The 16,512-nt window shown below is 40.0% G+C and overlaps 1 protein-coding gene across 2 annotated transcripts; it reads right to left on the reverse strand.

Annotated features, from left to right (window-relative positions):
- Positions 1-6,204: 6,204 nt before the first annotated feature.
- syt8 (synaptotagmin VIII) lies at positions 6,205-16,019 on the reverse strand. Of its 2 annotated transcripts, XM_084060007.1 has the most exons (9): positions 15,877-16,019; positions 12,886-13,041; positions 10,737-10,900; positions 10,173-10,268; positions 9,474-9,641; positions 8,802-8,969; positions 8,407-8,524; positions 7,527-7,660; positions 6,205-7,141 (listed from the first exon to the last, which is right to left on the reverse strand). In XM_084060007.1, exons 2-9 carry the CDS (start codon positions 13,013-13,015, stop codon positions 6,893-6,895), a joined length of 1,227 nt encoding a protein of 408 aa, XP_083916133.1. In that variant the 5' UTR covers positions 13,016-13,041; positions 15,877-16,019; the 3' UTR covers positions 6,205-6,892. The 2 variants fall into 2 exon arrangements, with proteins under 2 accessions (XP_083916133.1, XP_083916134.1); XM_084060008.1 differs by lacking the exons at positions 12,886-13,041; positions 15,877-16,019 and adding an exon at positions 14,709-14,802.
- Positions 16,020-16,512: the final 493 nt, after the last annotated feature.

Here is a 16,512-nt window from a genome sequence, read left to right on the forward strand (position 1 = left end):
TAGCCAGGTGGGTCTGGTTAACGCGAGATTGTCGTTGCCGTCGGGGGGAAACCTTCTATGTCCAAAACTGTTACTTTTCAGGAAACTGGGGGGTTAAAAAAGAGAGAAATAACCTGTTCCAATGGATCCAATGTATCTTGTTAATAATTTCCCAAAGTAGGGCATTAATTTACTAAACAACATAAATATTTGAAATTATGGAGATACGAGGTTTTTCTGCCCAACATCAACGTTATGTGAATCGTGTTGATTGTTGTAGTGTAGACTCGAACCAATTTACTTGCAGGTTGAAGTTCCGGTCTTGGTTCTAGAGCGGATACGGAAACGGTGCTCGTATGTAATGTGGTCGTGCAGCACATCGGATACAGTAGGCGGGGATTTAGACCGGATCGGTCTGGTTCATTCCAGAATAGGAACCAACCAAGGCTGGTGGTGACGCGAGTTTCTGGTGATGGTGTTGGATGCGGAGAGGAGGGAAGGTGTCGCTCTCCAAGAAACAAACGAGAACAACATTAACATTTAGTTAAAGTTAGTTTGTAGATGTACTCTTTTTGATGAGCGACACCATCATACTGACAGAGTTATAAATTAGGATTTAAACGCTGCCTGGTGTGGGGTTTTATTTCTGTCCGAGGATATGGTCCGAGTCTAGTAATTAATTAATTAATTAACATCAGCAAGATGTATCATATAATAGTTAATTAGACGAAGCTACCCGGGCAGCTGCCAAACAGTAATATAGTAGCTGATATTTAGCAAGCCATTGACTGATTGAATACTTTATTAAGTTTGCAAATAGTAGTAGGAATACCAAAACGCTCCCCCCAAAACACAGTCGCCCCTGGCCAAATGAATCCGGCGGTATTCACCTGGTATTCCTAAACGTAACCTCAGTAAACTATGCCTAAACCTAACCTTATTCCTAACCTTATCCTCAGTAAAATGGTGCCAAACCCTAAACTTATTTCTAACCTTATCCTCAGTAAAATGGTGCCAAACACCTAAACTTATTTCTAACCTTATCCTCAGTAAAATGGTGCCAAACCCTAAACTTATTTCTAACCTTATCCTCAGTAAAATGGTGCCAAACCCTAAACTTATTTCTAACCTTATCCTCAGTAAAAAACAAATACAAGTCAAGAATATCAGAACAGCTGGTCCACGAAAAACATTGAAGTGAGCGTGTTTCGGGGCGAGTCTTCCGGTTACCATAGTACAGTGGTACGATTATACAATGGTGCTAAAAGGATAACACAAAGAGCCATAAGGGCTTGTTTCCATTGTGGTCCTATATTCAATTCATCATGTAGCCAGCAGCAACTCTGACTGCAACACATTTGCCATACAAGCTCGATTTGCCTTTTTGTTTTCAGAAAAATGAATAGCCAACTAGGCTACTCGATGGGCAACTAGCTTCGGCTTTGCCTAATGACAAGACCTGACCTCCAGATCATTACTTCAACCACAGAAAATAAATAGCCCCCAGGTTTAGGCTACACCAGCACACCTGTACACGCCCCCCCCCCCCCCCCCCATCCTTTGAATGATCTATTTACTTGCTTCATTGGTCTGATGTGTGGAGAAATAAAAAGGTCAAACTACACCGATTCCCTCTTACAACTCATGCAGGATAAATTAGGCTAATAGAACATAGCTCACATCACATGACCATGTTTATAATAATGCTCAATTGCTCATGCATGTGGATCCAAAGCAAAGAATTAAATGATTCATTTCATTACACAAAATGAAAGTATGGCTATCATCTTAAAACGTTTGCCAGTTCTTACCTAATCAAATCTTTCTAAAAGTCACCATGGACGTAATCATTTTGTCCTACATTCATTGTGGCTTTTATTTCAACGTGCTCTTGTTGGTGGCATGCAGTGCATGTGAATAATTTCCTATAGATTTGTACAGTGTGCTTGCATTGCTTTCTATAAATGTCACACACTAGTGCCTACAGTAAACTAATAGCCTTGGATCAATACTTGATCCAATCTTGATCCTTGGCTAAAATACATGTATGATAGTTTTGATCCAAGGCTAAAATACATCTATGATAGTCTTGATCCAAGGCAAAAATACATCTCTGATAGTCTTGATCCAAGGCAAAAATACATCTATGATAGTCTTGAAGGCTAAAATACATCTATGATAGTCTTGATCCAAGGCTAGTAAACTATCATCATTATTAGCAAACACGTTTATTTTACTATCCTGGTGTATATTTACCAAATTGTCACACTGTAGTGACTCTTAATCGTATTTGCAGCGTCACTCACCTGCTCAATTGAATCCTCTCAGTTTGCTGGACCTGACTGCTTTTCTCTGTCATCATCACACACTGCTCCTATAGTTACAGGCTGCCTGCAGCAGAGCCAAGCCATTTTTTTCCTAACAATTATATTCAAGGCTGGAATTAATTGGATGGCTCTGCCACTCACCAGGTATCCTAGTAACACACTCCTCTCCACACAACAAGGTATCTGGCAAGCTCAGTCAATACAGGTTGGGGAAATTCACGACAGATAGGGGTGACGATAAGAGAGTTTTGTGCTCTTGGATGTGTAAAGGAATAATGACAATTTGATGCAGACATTGAAAAGAAAAATCTTCGCCCCCACATGGTGAAAAATCTTCGCCCCCACACGGTGTTCTATGCTTAGACCAGGCTTTTCAGATTATCAATATGTATTACGTACATTTCAGTCCATGTTCACTGTTCAGTGTTGTCCTATAGTCAACATGCAGCATGCGATGACCTTAAATATATTCCCCTGTGCAAAGATTACAAACGAAAGCTCAAATACTATGTTAATTTTAAGTGTTAGTGCTTCCGGTGGATACTTGTTGGGTGGCTGGACTACATTAGCATTTGAAGAGGTCAGGACTCCTCCTTAACGCTGGCTCAGCTTTTAATGATCAGATACAATACGTTAATAAGTCTGTCGAGCATCTCCCAGGGTTGGTTCAACCCTTCTAATGTGAAGGGTGCTTTGGGCACTATATATATTATACAGTATATTATGTATATTATGATATGTTTCACCAAATGGATGGGGTTCATATCCAATAGTGTCAAAAGATTAACAGATCACAGGACATTTTTTCAATGTCAGCTTAGTATACTTCCTTCCCTGTGACTGACTAACTTATTTGACAAAAATCCAATGCAATACATACAGTACATCCACATTCAGCACCCCAAGCCAGTTAAAACAAGCGTTGACACTTAAAGGAGTATTTCACCCCAAAAATGTCTTATTTTCTATCAATTACACACCCCATGAAGCATTGAATTCATGGAGATTTTTAGTTTTTGTCGAATTCCTAAGCCAATAAGACCGAGACCGGCGGTCTCTCCGGTAGGAGACTCAAAGACTCTCCTTTGTGTCTCCTACTGGATACATTAGCCTCTTTCCACGTTAATCAAATTATTGTCTTAGGAATGCGACAAAAACAAAAAAATCTCTATGAATTCACTGCTTCATGGGGTGTGTAATTAATAGAAAATAAATCACTTTTTGGGTGAACTACTCCTTTAAAAACAACATTTTAACCCATATTAGGAATAAATCCACAGTCGTTCAACATCTTGGCTTTATTTATTCTTTGCAGCATTCTTCTCACGCTCACCTTCTCTGAATGTGACTCCAACCTGATCAAACTGATGTTTTCACCGATTTGACTCACAGGCTGCTGATGACAGCAAGACCCCGGGGCCTCGCAGAGGGCTCCTTGATGTGATCCGTGACTCACAGCGGTTCACACAGACATGCTGTTCCTATATGAGCCTGGCTGCCGGTATGAACGTCACGCAGAGAGAGGGTCAGCAAAGTGTGCCATACAAGGCAGCATGCTGAGTCATGATGTGCAGTGGTGGAAAAAGTACTCAAATGTTTTACTTATAAGTAAAAGTATCGATACCGCAATATGGAAATACTCCGTTACTGGTAAAAGTATGGGATTCAAAATCTACTTGAGTAAAAGTACAAAAGTATTGGCATAAAAATGTACTTACCAAAAGTAGAAGTACTCATTATGCAGAATGTTCCATTTAAAGTTTTCAAATGTATAAACATATTTTGAAAATAGCAGATCTACAAGCTCACAATGCGTCGCATCGCGACGCATTGTGAGCTTGTAGATCGGCTATTTTTAAATGGCCGAAATGTTTATAGGGCTGAAGTGGTTAATCTAAGTTTTGCAGTAATAATCAAAATCTACAAAGTAACTAGTAACTAAAGATTTCAAATAAGTGTAGTGGAGTAAAAGTACAACATTTGCGTCTGAGATCCTGAGATGTAGTGGAGTGCAAGTAAAAGTATTGGAAACTGGAAATACTCAAGTAAAGTACAAATACCTCAAAACTGTACTTAAGTACAGTACTTGAGTAAATGTACTTAATTACTTTACACCAGTATGGACGCCGGTATGGACGTCACACAGAGAGGGGTCAGCAAAGTGTGCACACAGTACACGGCAGCCGCAGCATGCTGAGTCATGTGCAACATGTAGCTCACTGTTTTATCACTAGCAATGGACATTCTCATGTTATACTCTGACATTGTACAGATACTGTCAGAGCTAAATTGACATTGAGGACTTTACTGTGTGGGTACACACAGCACGCCGCTGAGTCATGACACGTGCAACATACTGTGTTCTCCCTAGCGATGGACAGACATTCCAAGTGTTTTTGTAGAGAGACAGTTCGTTTGGCTCTTTTCACTAAAAAGACCCATTCATTTTCAGGCTCAGATTAAACCCTATAGGCAAATATAGGCACAGGGCATTGAGGGCAATTTCTAGGCGCCAGAATCACGAGTTTGCCCTCTAGAAGCTGAAATAATGGGGAAATAGCTACTCATATTTAGGTTGCCATTAAAAAAGAAAGTCGTTCACTTAAAATAACTAGTTAAAGGTAGGGTAAGTTATTTACTTTGGTTAAAATAAGTGTTAAATAGCTCTATATTCTGACAGTACTCATTGCTATAGAGTGTTTGTTCAGTAGAGTCTCCATGTCTCTCCAGCTCTTTATTAAACAGAAAATGCATTGTCAGTGCTATCTCCTTATTAGCTTAAAGGAGAAATCCGGTCATTTTAAGTGTTATGTTTGATGTGTGTCAAATCACTTACCAACGTATAAATGAAAATCGCGTAAATCCACAGAGCCCCCTATCGACCCCCACCGTTGTCATTGTAGGAGGATATAGAATAGCCCAAATTCGCCTATTTTAACCAATGCAAAGTCTGTTTTTTTGCTTCTAGTACTCATTGTTGAGTCCCATGATAATGTAACAGGCGCTAAAACTCCCGACAAGCTAACGGCTAATAACAAACGAGCTAACGCTGGGGCTGCTTATCTCTCTGAATGGCAGCCCCAGGTTGCCAGGTCGGGAGAGAAACCAGCAACCAGCATTAGCTCGTTCTGTTATTAGCCGTTAGCTTGTCGGGAGTTTTAGCGCCTGTTACATTATCATGGGACTCAACAATGAGTACTAGAAGCAAAAAAACAGACTTTGCATTGGTTAAAATAGGCGAATTTGGGCTATTCTATATCCTCCTACAATGACAACGGTGGGGGTCGATAGGGGGCTCTGTGGATTTACGCGATTTTCATTTATACGTTGGTAAGTGATTTGACACACATCAAACATAACACTTAAAATGACCGGATTTCTCCTTTAAATTGTGTCACCTGAAAATGTACTATATTCTGTTTACTAAAGAGCTGGAGAGACCCCTTTGACCGAACAAACGCTCTGTAGCAATGATTACTATCAGAATACAGTACTTTAACCTTTTTCAAAAAAAACAAACAAAACAATATATATATCCCTTACCCTACCTTTAATTACATTCAATAAAAAAGAGCCTTTCAAAAAAATCACTTGTTAGTGACTTAACCTGCCATTAGTTCTCCCAGAACACAGCGCACAGTCATACAACTGTATTCTGTAATAGGTCCCCTCACTTCAAGTGCTTTGTCAGGTAAACTAAATCCCAGTTAGTAAGCCGTGACCGTGATGAATCGGTATAGGTGCTGATGGTGTGAAACTTTAATTGTTTATAGAGCATGAGGACATGCTCATTAGAAACACATCCTTGGCTGACACTGCTGGGACTTTGATTTTCCACAGTTCCCCTAGACACTCAGGGGAGAAAACAGGATGCTGAACTCATCTTGATTGAGTTTATTGTACATCTGAGATTTGTATGCATATAGATTTGACACCCAGAAATATTGTTATATTCAATTTAAATGAAGGGAAGGGAAGAGTTAAAAACATACATTTCCTCAATTTAATAAAAACAAAACTGTGTTCTATTGCTTCTATTTTTACATATTTGATTGGCTATATCTTTATTGGATTGTGACACTTGTTTGTTGGTCCCATTTATATTTAACATTTTATATTACACTTGTGCATGAAAATATGCTACATAAATAATTAATGAAAATGTGCTACATAAATAATGATTGATATAAGTGAAGGCAGTGCATACATATCGCTCTAACTAGAACTGGAATAGACCCTTGTGTATTGGTATTTAATCTTGATGAATGGATGCTTGAATGATTCTGAATAATGTGTGTTCTGTACAATATTCTGCTTTGCTGAATATATGCATGGTAGCTAGTGCAGGAGTTAACAGTTTGTAAAAATATGGACTATTTGAGTTTAACTATTTTTAATTTAAAAGAGTCAAATTTGATAAAGATACTGATAGTCTTTTGTCTAGCAGATAGACATTGTTCACCCTCTCCTGTACAGCGAGTATATAAAATTCCTATATATACAATATATTAACCACTTTCAACCGGGCATCCCTGTTTTCGGCATGTCCTTATTATGCAAATGCAATGTCAAAAACATGGATATCCTCAGAATGTGGGCAATGTCCTGTCCGTGAAGGGGATCCTGATGCTCTGCTTGAGGGTCAGGGTGGCGTTGACCTGTTCGGCAGAGAGCAGGCTGTGCCACTGTGCCACGGGCCTGCGCGGGTTGGACAGCATGTCCGCCCAGTGCCTCAGCTGGTTGCCCGAGGCGTCGCAGCTCAGGAAGATCTTGCCCATGGCGTCGTTCCTGGTCATGGTGTCGTGGTCCCACACGGAGATCACCAGGTGAACCCTCTGTGTGGAGAGAGAGACGTCCCGGAGAGGACCAGAGTCAGTGTTGATTTTGACAGCAAATTTTGATTTTATTTTAGTCAAAGTCTTTTGAATAAAATTCCATTTAGTTTTAGTCAATATTTGAATCATCTGAAATGTTTTAGTTTTTATCTAGTTTTAGTCGACTAAATCTACAGTTGATTTAGTCGACTAAAATGTATTTGATGGCATCGTATAATGGCTGATTTTACACTTAGTTGCAAGCTGAAAATAGACGATCTACAAGCTCACAATCTACAAATTGTGAACTTGATCTACAAATATGAGTTTGTAGAGGGGGGGTCCCCAGTTCAAATATGATTATTTTGGGGGGTCACGGTTTTAGTAATTATTTATCTCTACTTACTTGGATTTGATCCAGCGACACCTCAAAGGTGAACGACTCATTGTAATAAGGATTAAGTGTCTTCTTCTTGACGGACGTCTTCTTTTTCTTCCACTTCTTTTTGTCCAAAGTGAGCTGCACTTTCACATAGGGGTCTGTCAACGCAGAGAAATAGTTCATTGAACTGGTTCATTTGAAAATAGCCGATCTACAAGCTCACAAAGCGACGCGTTGTGAGCTTGTAGATCTGCCATTTTCAGGGCTATTTTCAGAGCGAGGCGGAAGGAGCAAGACGGAAGGTGGAAGTTCTAAAAAATCAATTCACATTTTTTGTTGAGTCGATTTATAGAATATAACAAATACGTCTTGATTATTTGATTCATCGAAAAAAGTAATCAACAGAATCATTTTGATTGATTGATTTTTGATTGATTTTCTTTATTAAAGTGTCTCGCTTTCAAGGAAGCCCAGCCCATATGGACTTACAGGACACTTTTCCATTTCATTTAAGAAACAATGAACCGACGTGACAATACAAAAATGATCAAACAACCAACTAAAACATCCAACTACATACAGGGCAAATCAAAAGTAACACCCTTGTGATTGGGTCTGTTAATTCACATCTTGACAGGAGACCCGACATGAATCTACCTGAGTTGGTATGGTCTCCTACTCCAGGCTCTAGAAACAAAATGTGCCGTCTTAAACACGTCATTCTTACAACAACCACTCCAACTTTTTGCATTACATAAAATAAATAAAGGAACCCTCAAATCATCATAAAGTGTACAATAAAAAACAAAATGAAGGTTCTTAAGGTGAGTGTTTTTCTACTAACCTGATGACCCTCCTGGGTCCATGTTCTTTAGGTTCTGAAGGTGAGTGTTATTCTACTAACCTGATGACCCTCCTGTGTCCATGCTCTTCAGGTTCTTGGCCTCCAGGATGACAACAGTCAACTTGCTAGCGGTGGGAACGTAACGCAACGAGAAGCAGATCTCTCCTAGGTTCTCATCCTGCAATACATGTTCATACAAAAAAAATGGACATTCAACACATTAATTTTACAGACAAGTATAATAAGACTAAAGTCTTACTACGTCCATATGTGGATTAATCACATTAACCCTGTCATTTTAAAGATTTTCCATAATATAAAAATACAAAATAGCAATTCTACAATCTCACAACACGTTACACGGGTGGCTGTGAGCTTGTGCATAGTCTATTTTCAAACAGACAAAGTATAAAATAGCATAGTAGGGTTAAGAAAAAAAATCCAAGTAATCCGACCTCAAACTTGGCCGGCTCACAGAGGTCCTGCCACTCCTCTATCACGTGGTTCCAGTCCACAGAGCTGAGCTGGACACGCAGCTCTCCGATGATGTCGTGTTTGGTGAACCTGTTGAAGTCAAACACCTGCATCACCACTGTGGACTCGCTGAGTCTGGGCTTGGAGATCTGGAGACAAAAAAACATTTTGGTTGGAAAATTTGCGTCAATAAACAACAGCAACATAACTGGGGTTCACATAAAGACACAAGAAGGTCCCATTCCTGTCTTGAAATTGCAACATCAAATTGGTGTTATAAAGGCAAGCCAGGGGTTCCCAAACATTTCAGCTCGAGACCCAAAAGAGAAATGTGGTATATTGCCAGGAAAATTAAGCTTTTTTAAAAATAGCCGATCTACAAGCTCACAACGTGTCGTGATGTGACGCGGTGTGAGCTTGTAAATCTTCTATGTTCACAACAAAAAAAAGCATTTTAAGCATTTCTGAATTTCTTTTCAAAAATGTTATTTATGAAAAAATAAATATATATATTTTTTTAATGTATTTTTGAATATACTTTGAAATAATACTAATGCAACATGTAGACCCTTAAAATTGTGTCTGCGACCCAAAGATTTGTCCCAAGTCCCGACCCATTGTTTGGGAGACACTTAATATCAAATAACGTATACCTCAAATGTAAACTGTTCATTGAACGCGGGGCTCAGAGTGCCTCGGAACACCTTGGTCTCACAGGTCTTGGTCTTGTCCGGAAGGATGTACACTTTGACGTAAGGGTCAGAGGAGCCGCCCAGGTCCATGGCTTTGAGCGCCGCGGCCTGTTTGATCCCCACAGTGAGCTGCAGAGGTTGACAGATTGATGGCAGAGCTATTGATAGCATGTATTAACCAGAAGGGCCCTGGCACCCATGCAAGACCAACTACTAGCCACTGGCATTCAAGCCATTGCGTAATGTCACTGCATAGGGGGCACTGGCAGTGATGGAAGAAGTACTCAAATGTTTTTACTTAAGTAAAAGTATCAATATCCTATTGTAGAAATAGTCTGTTACAAGTTCGGTATTAAAATTTTACTTGAGTAAAAGTACAAAAGTATTGGCATCAAAATGTACTTTAAGCACCAAAAGTGAAATTACTCATTATGCAGAAAGTTTTCAAATGTCTAAAATGTATACAAAATCTTTTGAAAATAGCTGATCTACAAGCTACGAGCTTGACTTTCTGCTGCGTTGAAAGCCTGTATGTATTGTTGTTGTATTAAGTACAGTGATGTGGAAAGCAGTCTAAATTATTACAGCAATAAAGTCTAAATTTACAGCTTCAAATATCGGCGTGTCCATGAGGATGTATGTGTGGTTAAAAAGCTTCACCTCTGACTTAGTGGCATCGTATTCCAGAGAGTAGAGGAGTTTCCCTCTTTCCATTTTGGCCGTGCCGTATCCAACATCCTCCGCGTCAGGCTGGACCTGACCAATCAAATGACAGAGAGGTCACAGAGGTCATAGGAAGAACTGAGCATTTTACACTGTAGATTGGGGCTCTGTGGCCCAATGCAGTGGTTCTCAACCCTTTCAGGCCGTGACGTGACCCCCCCCAAATAATCATAATTTTTGAACTGGGGACCCCGCACCCTGACAAGCACTTGGAAAATAGCCGATCTACAAGCTCACAACGCTAGATCGGCTATTATCAAATGTTTTGCCCCTTCTTAAATTATTTAACAATTCGGCCAAGGTTTGACCTGTTAGTTTGTTGATTACTTTTGATACAGTGATGGTCGTTTTCTTTGCTTTCTTGTTTTTCCTTCTTGGTAAAAAGGTCTTAAAAGTCCAGATTGAGAATCACTGGCCTAATGCATATCAAAGGGTGGGGGGGTGGGGGGGGCAAAAGTTTGAGAATCACTGCGAGCTTAAAAGATGGCAGCTATTACTTACCAGCGCTGCAGTCGTGGACCCGTTCAACCCTTTTAGATTGACCTGCTCATTTTGCTTCCTCTTCTTCTTCTTCTTGCAGCAGCACTTGATGCAGATGCACAGAAGGCACAGCAGAATCAGCAACCCGCCAGCAACAAAGATGGCGTAGACGGCCCATCTTGGCACTGCAGAGAGCCGACAGAGACAGAGACAGAGACAGGGACAGGGACAGGGACAACAAGACGAGAATAAAACAGAAGCCGGCCTCTACACAATACAAAAGTGTCCCGATGGCACAGGGGTTGCTGCCCACCAGTACGGAGACTAGGATTCGATACCCCGGTTTGGACTGAGTACTCCCAACGAACACAATTAAAGGGATAATTCACCCCAAAAAAAGAAAATCTCTATGGATTAGTCACCCCATGGAGACTTGAATTCATGGATATTTGTTTTGTTTTTGTCACATTCCTAATCCAATAATTTGATGACCAGCGGACCCGTTAGGCAGCGGTTCCGGTAGGAGACACGAAGGAGACTGTTTGTGTCTCCTACCGGAACCGCTGCCGGTCATCAAATTGTTGTCTTAGGAATGCGACAAAAACAAAAAAACTGTCCATGAATTCAAGTCTCCATGGGGTGACTAATCGATAGAAAAAAAAGTCATTTTGGGGGTGAACTATCCCTTTAAGCTAGCAGTGCTCACAGATGGGAGGCTGGCAGAGGAGGGTGATCTCTGCCCTATAGTGACCCCTACAAGCTGGTCAGTGAAACCCCTCACTGTCAGGTGAAAAGAAGTTGCTGGTGACTCCATATCAGAGACAACATGGTTGTCCATGTAACGCCCAAGATTCGAATCCAGGTCTCCCGCGTGGAAAGCCAAGATTTTAACCACTAGCCGAGGGAGATATCAGGCTTTTTGGTTATAAGGCAGAGGCTCTGAGTCACTGCTGCTACTGTCTTGTCATTCCTCTTTTGACTTTTTTTGTGTTTTTGTCGCATTCCTAAGCCAATAATTTGATGACCGGTGGCAGCTCCGGTAGGAGACACAAAGTGTCAACTTTGAGTCTCCTGCCGGAGACATTAGCATCTATCCACCGGTCATCAAATTATTGAACTATCCCTTTAAAGTGATAGTTCACCCCAAAATGACTTTTTTTCTATCGATTAGTCACCCCATGGACACTTGTATTCATGGATCAAAATGTTTTTGGTCACATTCCTAAGCCAATAATTTGATGACCGGCAGCGGTTTCGGTAAGAGACACAAAGAGTCTCCTTTGTATCTCCTACCGGAACCGCTGGTCATCAAATTATTGGCTTAGGAATGCGACAAAAACAAATCCATGAACTAAAGTGTCCATGGGGTTTCTAATTGATAGGAGAAAAAAAAGTATTTTTTTGGGTGAACTATCACTTAAGAGTTAATTTAACTCCTTAGAGTCGAATGAACACTCAGGACTGTCTGTACTGTATAGACGTGAGTCTCAGTATTATGGCACGTCATGAGTGTGAAGCATGAGACAAGAGCACAGCCAGGAGGATTAAGAGGTGATAAGCAGGGTAACAAGTGGAAGTTGAGAGCTTAGAGAAATGTGCCTGTGCTGTGGAATCAGATACAGCAGATGGAACAGGTGCCCAGGCAGAGATCCAGCATCTTCTCAGAGTGGAGAAGGAACACAGCCAGAGATAGAGGGACGGGCCAGAAGGAAACGGGGGTACAGTACAGCAAGGGTTCCCAAACTGGGGCTCAGGGGGGTCCCCAAATTATTTGGGGGGGGGGGGTCCTTAGATGATTAGCTTAATGTGTAACATTGTTTTCTCACTCAACAGTAAACAAACCAACAAGTGTATACAGGGTATCTGCACATTTCTAAAGTCAATTTAATGATGACTTCTTAGAATTTTGGTCAAATATGACGTAAGGAACATTGTGAAAATAGCCTTGCATTTCACAATATTTATCTGTGGAACCACGTCAAACTAAATATAATCCCTATAATTCCAAGAGTCAGGGTGGGGAGGTCCTCAACTAAAATATGATTCTTTTGGGGGGTCACAGCCTGAAAGGTTTGGCAACCCTGTCCCTTGCAGTACAGACTCAGAGTGTAGGGGAGACAGCCAGAGGAGAGGGGAGGGATCAGAGTTTGAGAGAGAGGATCTCACTTACAGGGGATCTTGTCCAGAAGATTGTTCCAGAAGGCTGCAGAGGCAGGGTTCACAGGGCCAGAGGTAGTGTGGTTAGTGCTAGTGTGGGGGTGGGTGGAGGAATTAGATGGTATGGTAGTAGGCTTAGTCATGGTGAATGGGACGTTATGGATGAGCTCTGGAAACGAGAGAGAAGAGCGAGGAAAAAAGCTATTTGAGACAATACTGGGAAATATATTATATTGATATTATATAATATCAATATATATATATCCAATGAGTTATACCAATATTGTGATATGAGACTAGATATCGTCTGGGGTTTTTGATATCATGATATGGCATAAATGTTGTCTTTTTCTGGTTTTAATCACTTGAGCCAACATAACAAAACACTGCTGGCCTACAAGCTCACAACATGTCATATTGCAATGTGATGTGAGCTTGTAGATCTGGTGATTTTATCATCACAATTCAATATTACAATATCACCATATTGATATTGTGATATTTGATTTTGTCCATATCGCCCAGCCATATGACCCACAGATCTGTTAGGTTTAGGCATAGTGCTTGTGAGGTTTAAGGTCAGGGTTGAGGCATGAGCACACCCACCTGGGCAAAACACCAAAGAAAGAGGGAGTTCCTTCTTTAGTCACCGTCTCTAAACGTATCTGTTGTATTACTCTGGCCTCTAGTGGTGATGGCAACACATTACTTAAAAATAAGTGTTGTCATCAACACATCGAAGACCAATGTGTAAAATGATAGGTTGAAGTCGGTTAGTAAGTTGTAGAGGTGTTTAGTTGAAATGCAAATGTCATAGAGCAGGGGTCTTCAACATTTTCAGGCCACGGACCCCTTAGCTGAGAGAGATGAAGCAGGGACCCCCACGCCACTTATTGTATAAAATTGTGTTGCAGATTAAACTTTTTCAAAGACAGCTTCATAGACTTGTTTGCACTGTCATCAGTGTATGTTTGATTCATGTTAATGTGTGTTCAGACATTTAACCACTTAAACCGTCAACACTTTGTAACTTGACCTTTCACAATAGTACTTAGTCTGCTCTTTTTTCCCTCTACACCAAACCTCATTGCCGAAAATAGCTGATCTACAAGCTCACAGCGCCTCGCTGCGATCTGCTATTTTCGGCTAATGTTCCCCTCAGAATATGGATGCTATAGGGTTCAAGGGGTTCATGTAAAAAGATAATCAAAGATTTGGCTCTGAGGACCGCCGTAGGGGTCCCGGACCCCCTGTTGAAGACCTCTGTGCACATACAGAATCCAACAAGAACTAAGAACTGAGTGGAGTTACTCTCTGTCCACCAGTGTCAAGGAAAGCCCTTATTTTACATGAATGACTACCGCTGTTAGGCCACCACCATTGTTAAACAGCTGAAGGAGGGTGTGCTGACAGCCTCACATACCAGTAGTCCATTAAAACAGGGAGTGTAGGTCATGGGCTATAGATAACGTTTCACTTTGATGCTACTGTATTTCAAACAGATCTTTTTGGCCAAATAACATTCTTGTTGTGAATTGTTAAGATATCCTCCTGGGGTGTAGGTCTATAAATCTCCCTCCAATATATAGTACAACAATAGAAAAGCAAACATTTAAAACGGCATGACTAAGACATTCCAGTAGCCTATTATTGGATATGCTAATTGCACTACTAGGCTACAGGCAAACACATATGCCTATTGCTATCCTGAATCCTAAACCTAACAATAACCATGAACCCTTGTCCCTTTGACAAATCCACCAGCAGTGGACCTATATGAGTAAAATATGAATGTAACTAACGCAACAAAAACAAAAGGTTTTTCTTTTAACTCACTGTTGAAGGCCTTTACAGAAACAAAGGCATCTCAGAACTGTATTTCCAGTGTCCTAAGGAGTCTCATCGGAGGAATGTTTAAACATGAATTCATAGCTACAGTTTGGGAAAGAGGAGTTACACTGGAAGTGAAGGAAGTCAGTCACTTCCCTGGACCGGCCCTCACCAAGTTCAGTTCTGCAAGTGTTTAATCAGTGAGAGGAAACTGTACTGGAATCTCCACCCATTGTATTGACTATTTTCATGGCAATCAGCACAGAATGATCAACAAGAATTGTGTATATTAATCTTTCATTGAATTGCACGAGACAGTAGGCCTACTATTATATTTCTGTTATGTGATGTCTCTTACTGAGTACAGTAACTAAGTATGTGTACTCAAGTACTGTACTTGAGTACAATTTTGAGTTTTTTTTTTTACTTTATTGGAGTATTTGCAATATTTGATACTTTTCCTTCTACTCCACTACACCTCAGAGACACTTTTGCTCCACTACAATTATTTGAAAACTTTAGTTACTCATTTTGTAGATTTGTATTATTACAAAACATACCATTAACCACTTCAGCCCTATTTAAACTTTGGCTATTTGAAAATAGCAGATCCACAAGTTATGCGACGTGTTGTGAGCTTGTAGATCTGCTATTTTCAAAATATTTTCATACAAAACTTGAGTAACGTGACATTCTGCATAATGACTACTTTTACTTTAGGTACTTTAAGTATATTTTGATGCCAATACTGTTATACTTTTACTCAAGTAAATTTAGATTTCTGCATTTTTACTTGTGAGTACTTTTTCCACCACTGCTCTTAACCTCACGAGACTGATATTCTGACTTTTTTCCTCTTTTTTTTTGAGAATGCACCTTTTTCTCCTTTGTTGCCTTCTCTATTCTTATGACTATATTTGGTTGCTGCAAAACATTGAAAGACATTTGATGTTGAATATAATAGTGTAATAATAACAAACGTAATAATTTGATTCATCAATCATAAAGTAATAATGGCAGTAAGCTTTGAGTTACAGTATAACAGCCAAAAACTGTTTTGATGACTGATTATTGAATGATATTGTTTGTTTGCAGCTACATAACATTAAACTTTCATGCTTGAAAAGTATCAAGCATTCGAGCCCATTAAAAAAAGTATGAAAGAGAGTATTACCTATGATAGTAACAGCTGATTTCTGTCCAGAAGGCTTTCTAGTAATAACTTCACTATTACTCCATTTGCTCGTTTGGCTGCTGGTTCAATCCATGATGAATAATGACGTGAAGCAACTGTGCCATTTGTAACAATACTATCAGTAGGAGATACTGTAGAACTTAGTAACTGAACATAGGAACGACGAAAGCACCTCGAACCACACCTTCTATACACACAATGACATATTTAAATGTCAGACTGCACGTTTGTTTACATACTCCAAGCTGTTGAGGTGGAGTCACAGGAATGATGTATTTTTTAACAGGAAATGTGTCATTTGACAGTTTTAAGGTACTATGTGATAAAAGTAAAAATGGGACTTTATAACAACTTACTCAAAAAACACCAGCTTTTTATGCAGCAAGCCTACAGATCTCCAGTAACAGGAATATATTTTGAAGCAATAGTCAACCTTGAGTCAACAGAGCAATTAATCTCTCGAGTCAGACGAAGATGCATTGTTTTTCCTTTAGTTTTATTCTTTTGACAAGGCTAAGCCTGCCTACTTCGAGTGTGATGTGATACCAATAGATATGCTTGGCTATAATTCTCATTACTTATGGAATGACCACACAGGTCACGGTAGACATTCAG

The sequence above is a fragment of the Gymnoscopelus microlampas genome, assembly GCF_963454915.1.
Source record: "Gymnoscopelus microlampas genome assembly, chromosome: 6".
Taxonomy (NCBI): Eukaryota; Metazoa; Chordata; class Actinopteri; order Myctophiformes; family Myctophidae; genus Gymnoscopelus; species Gymnoscopelus microlampas.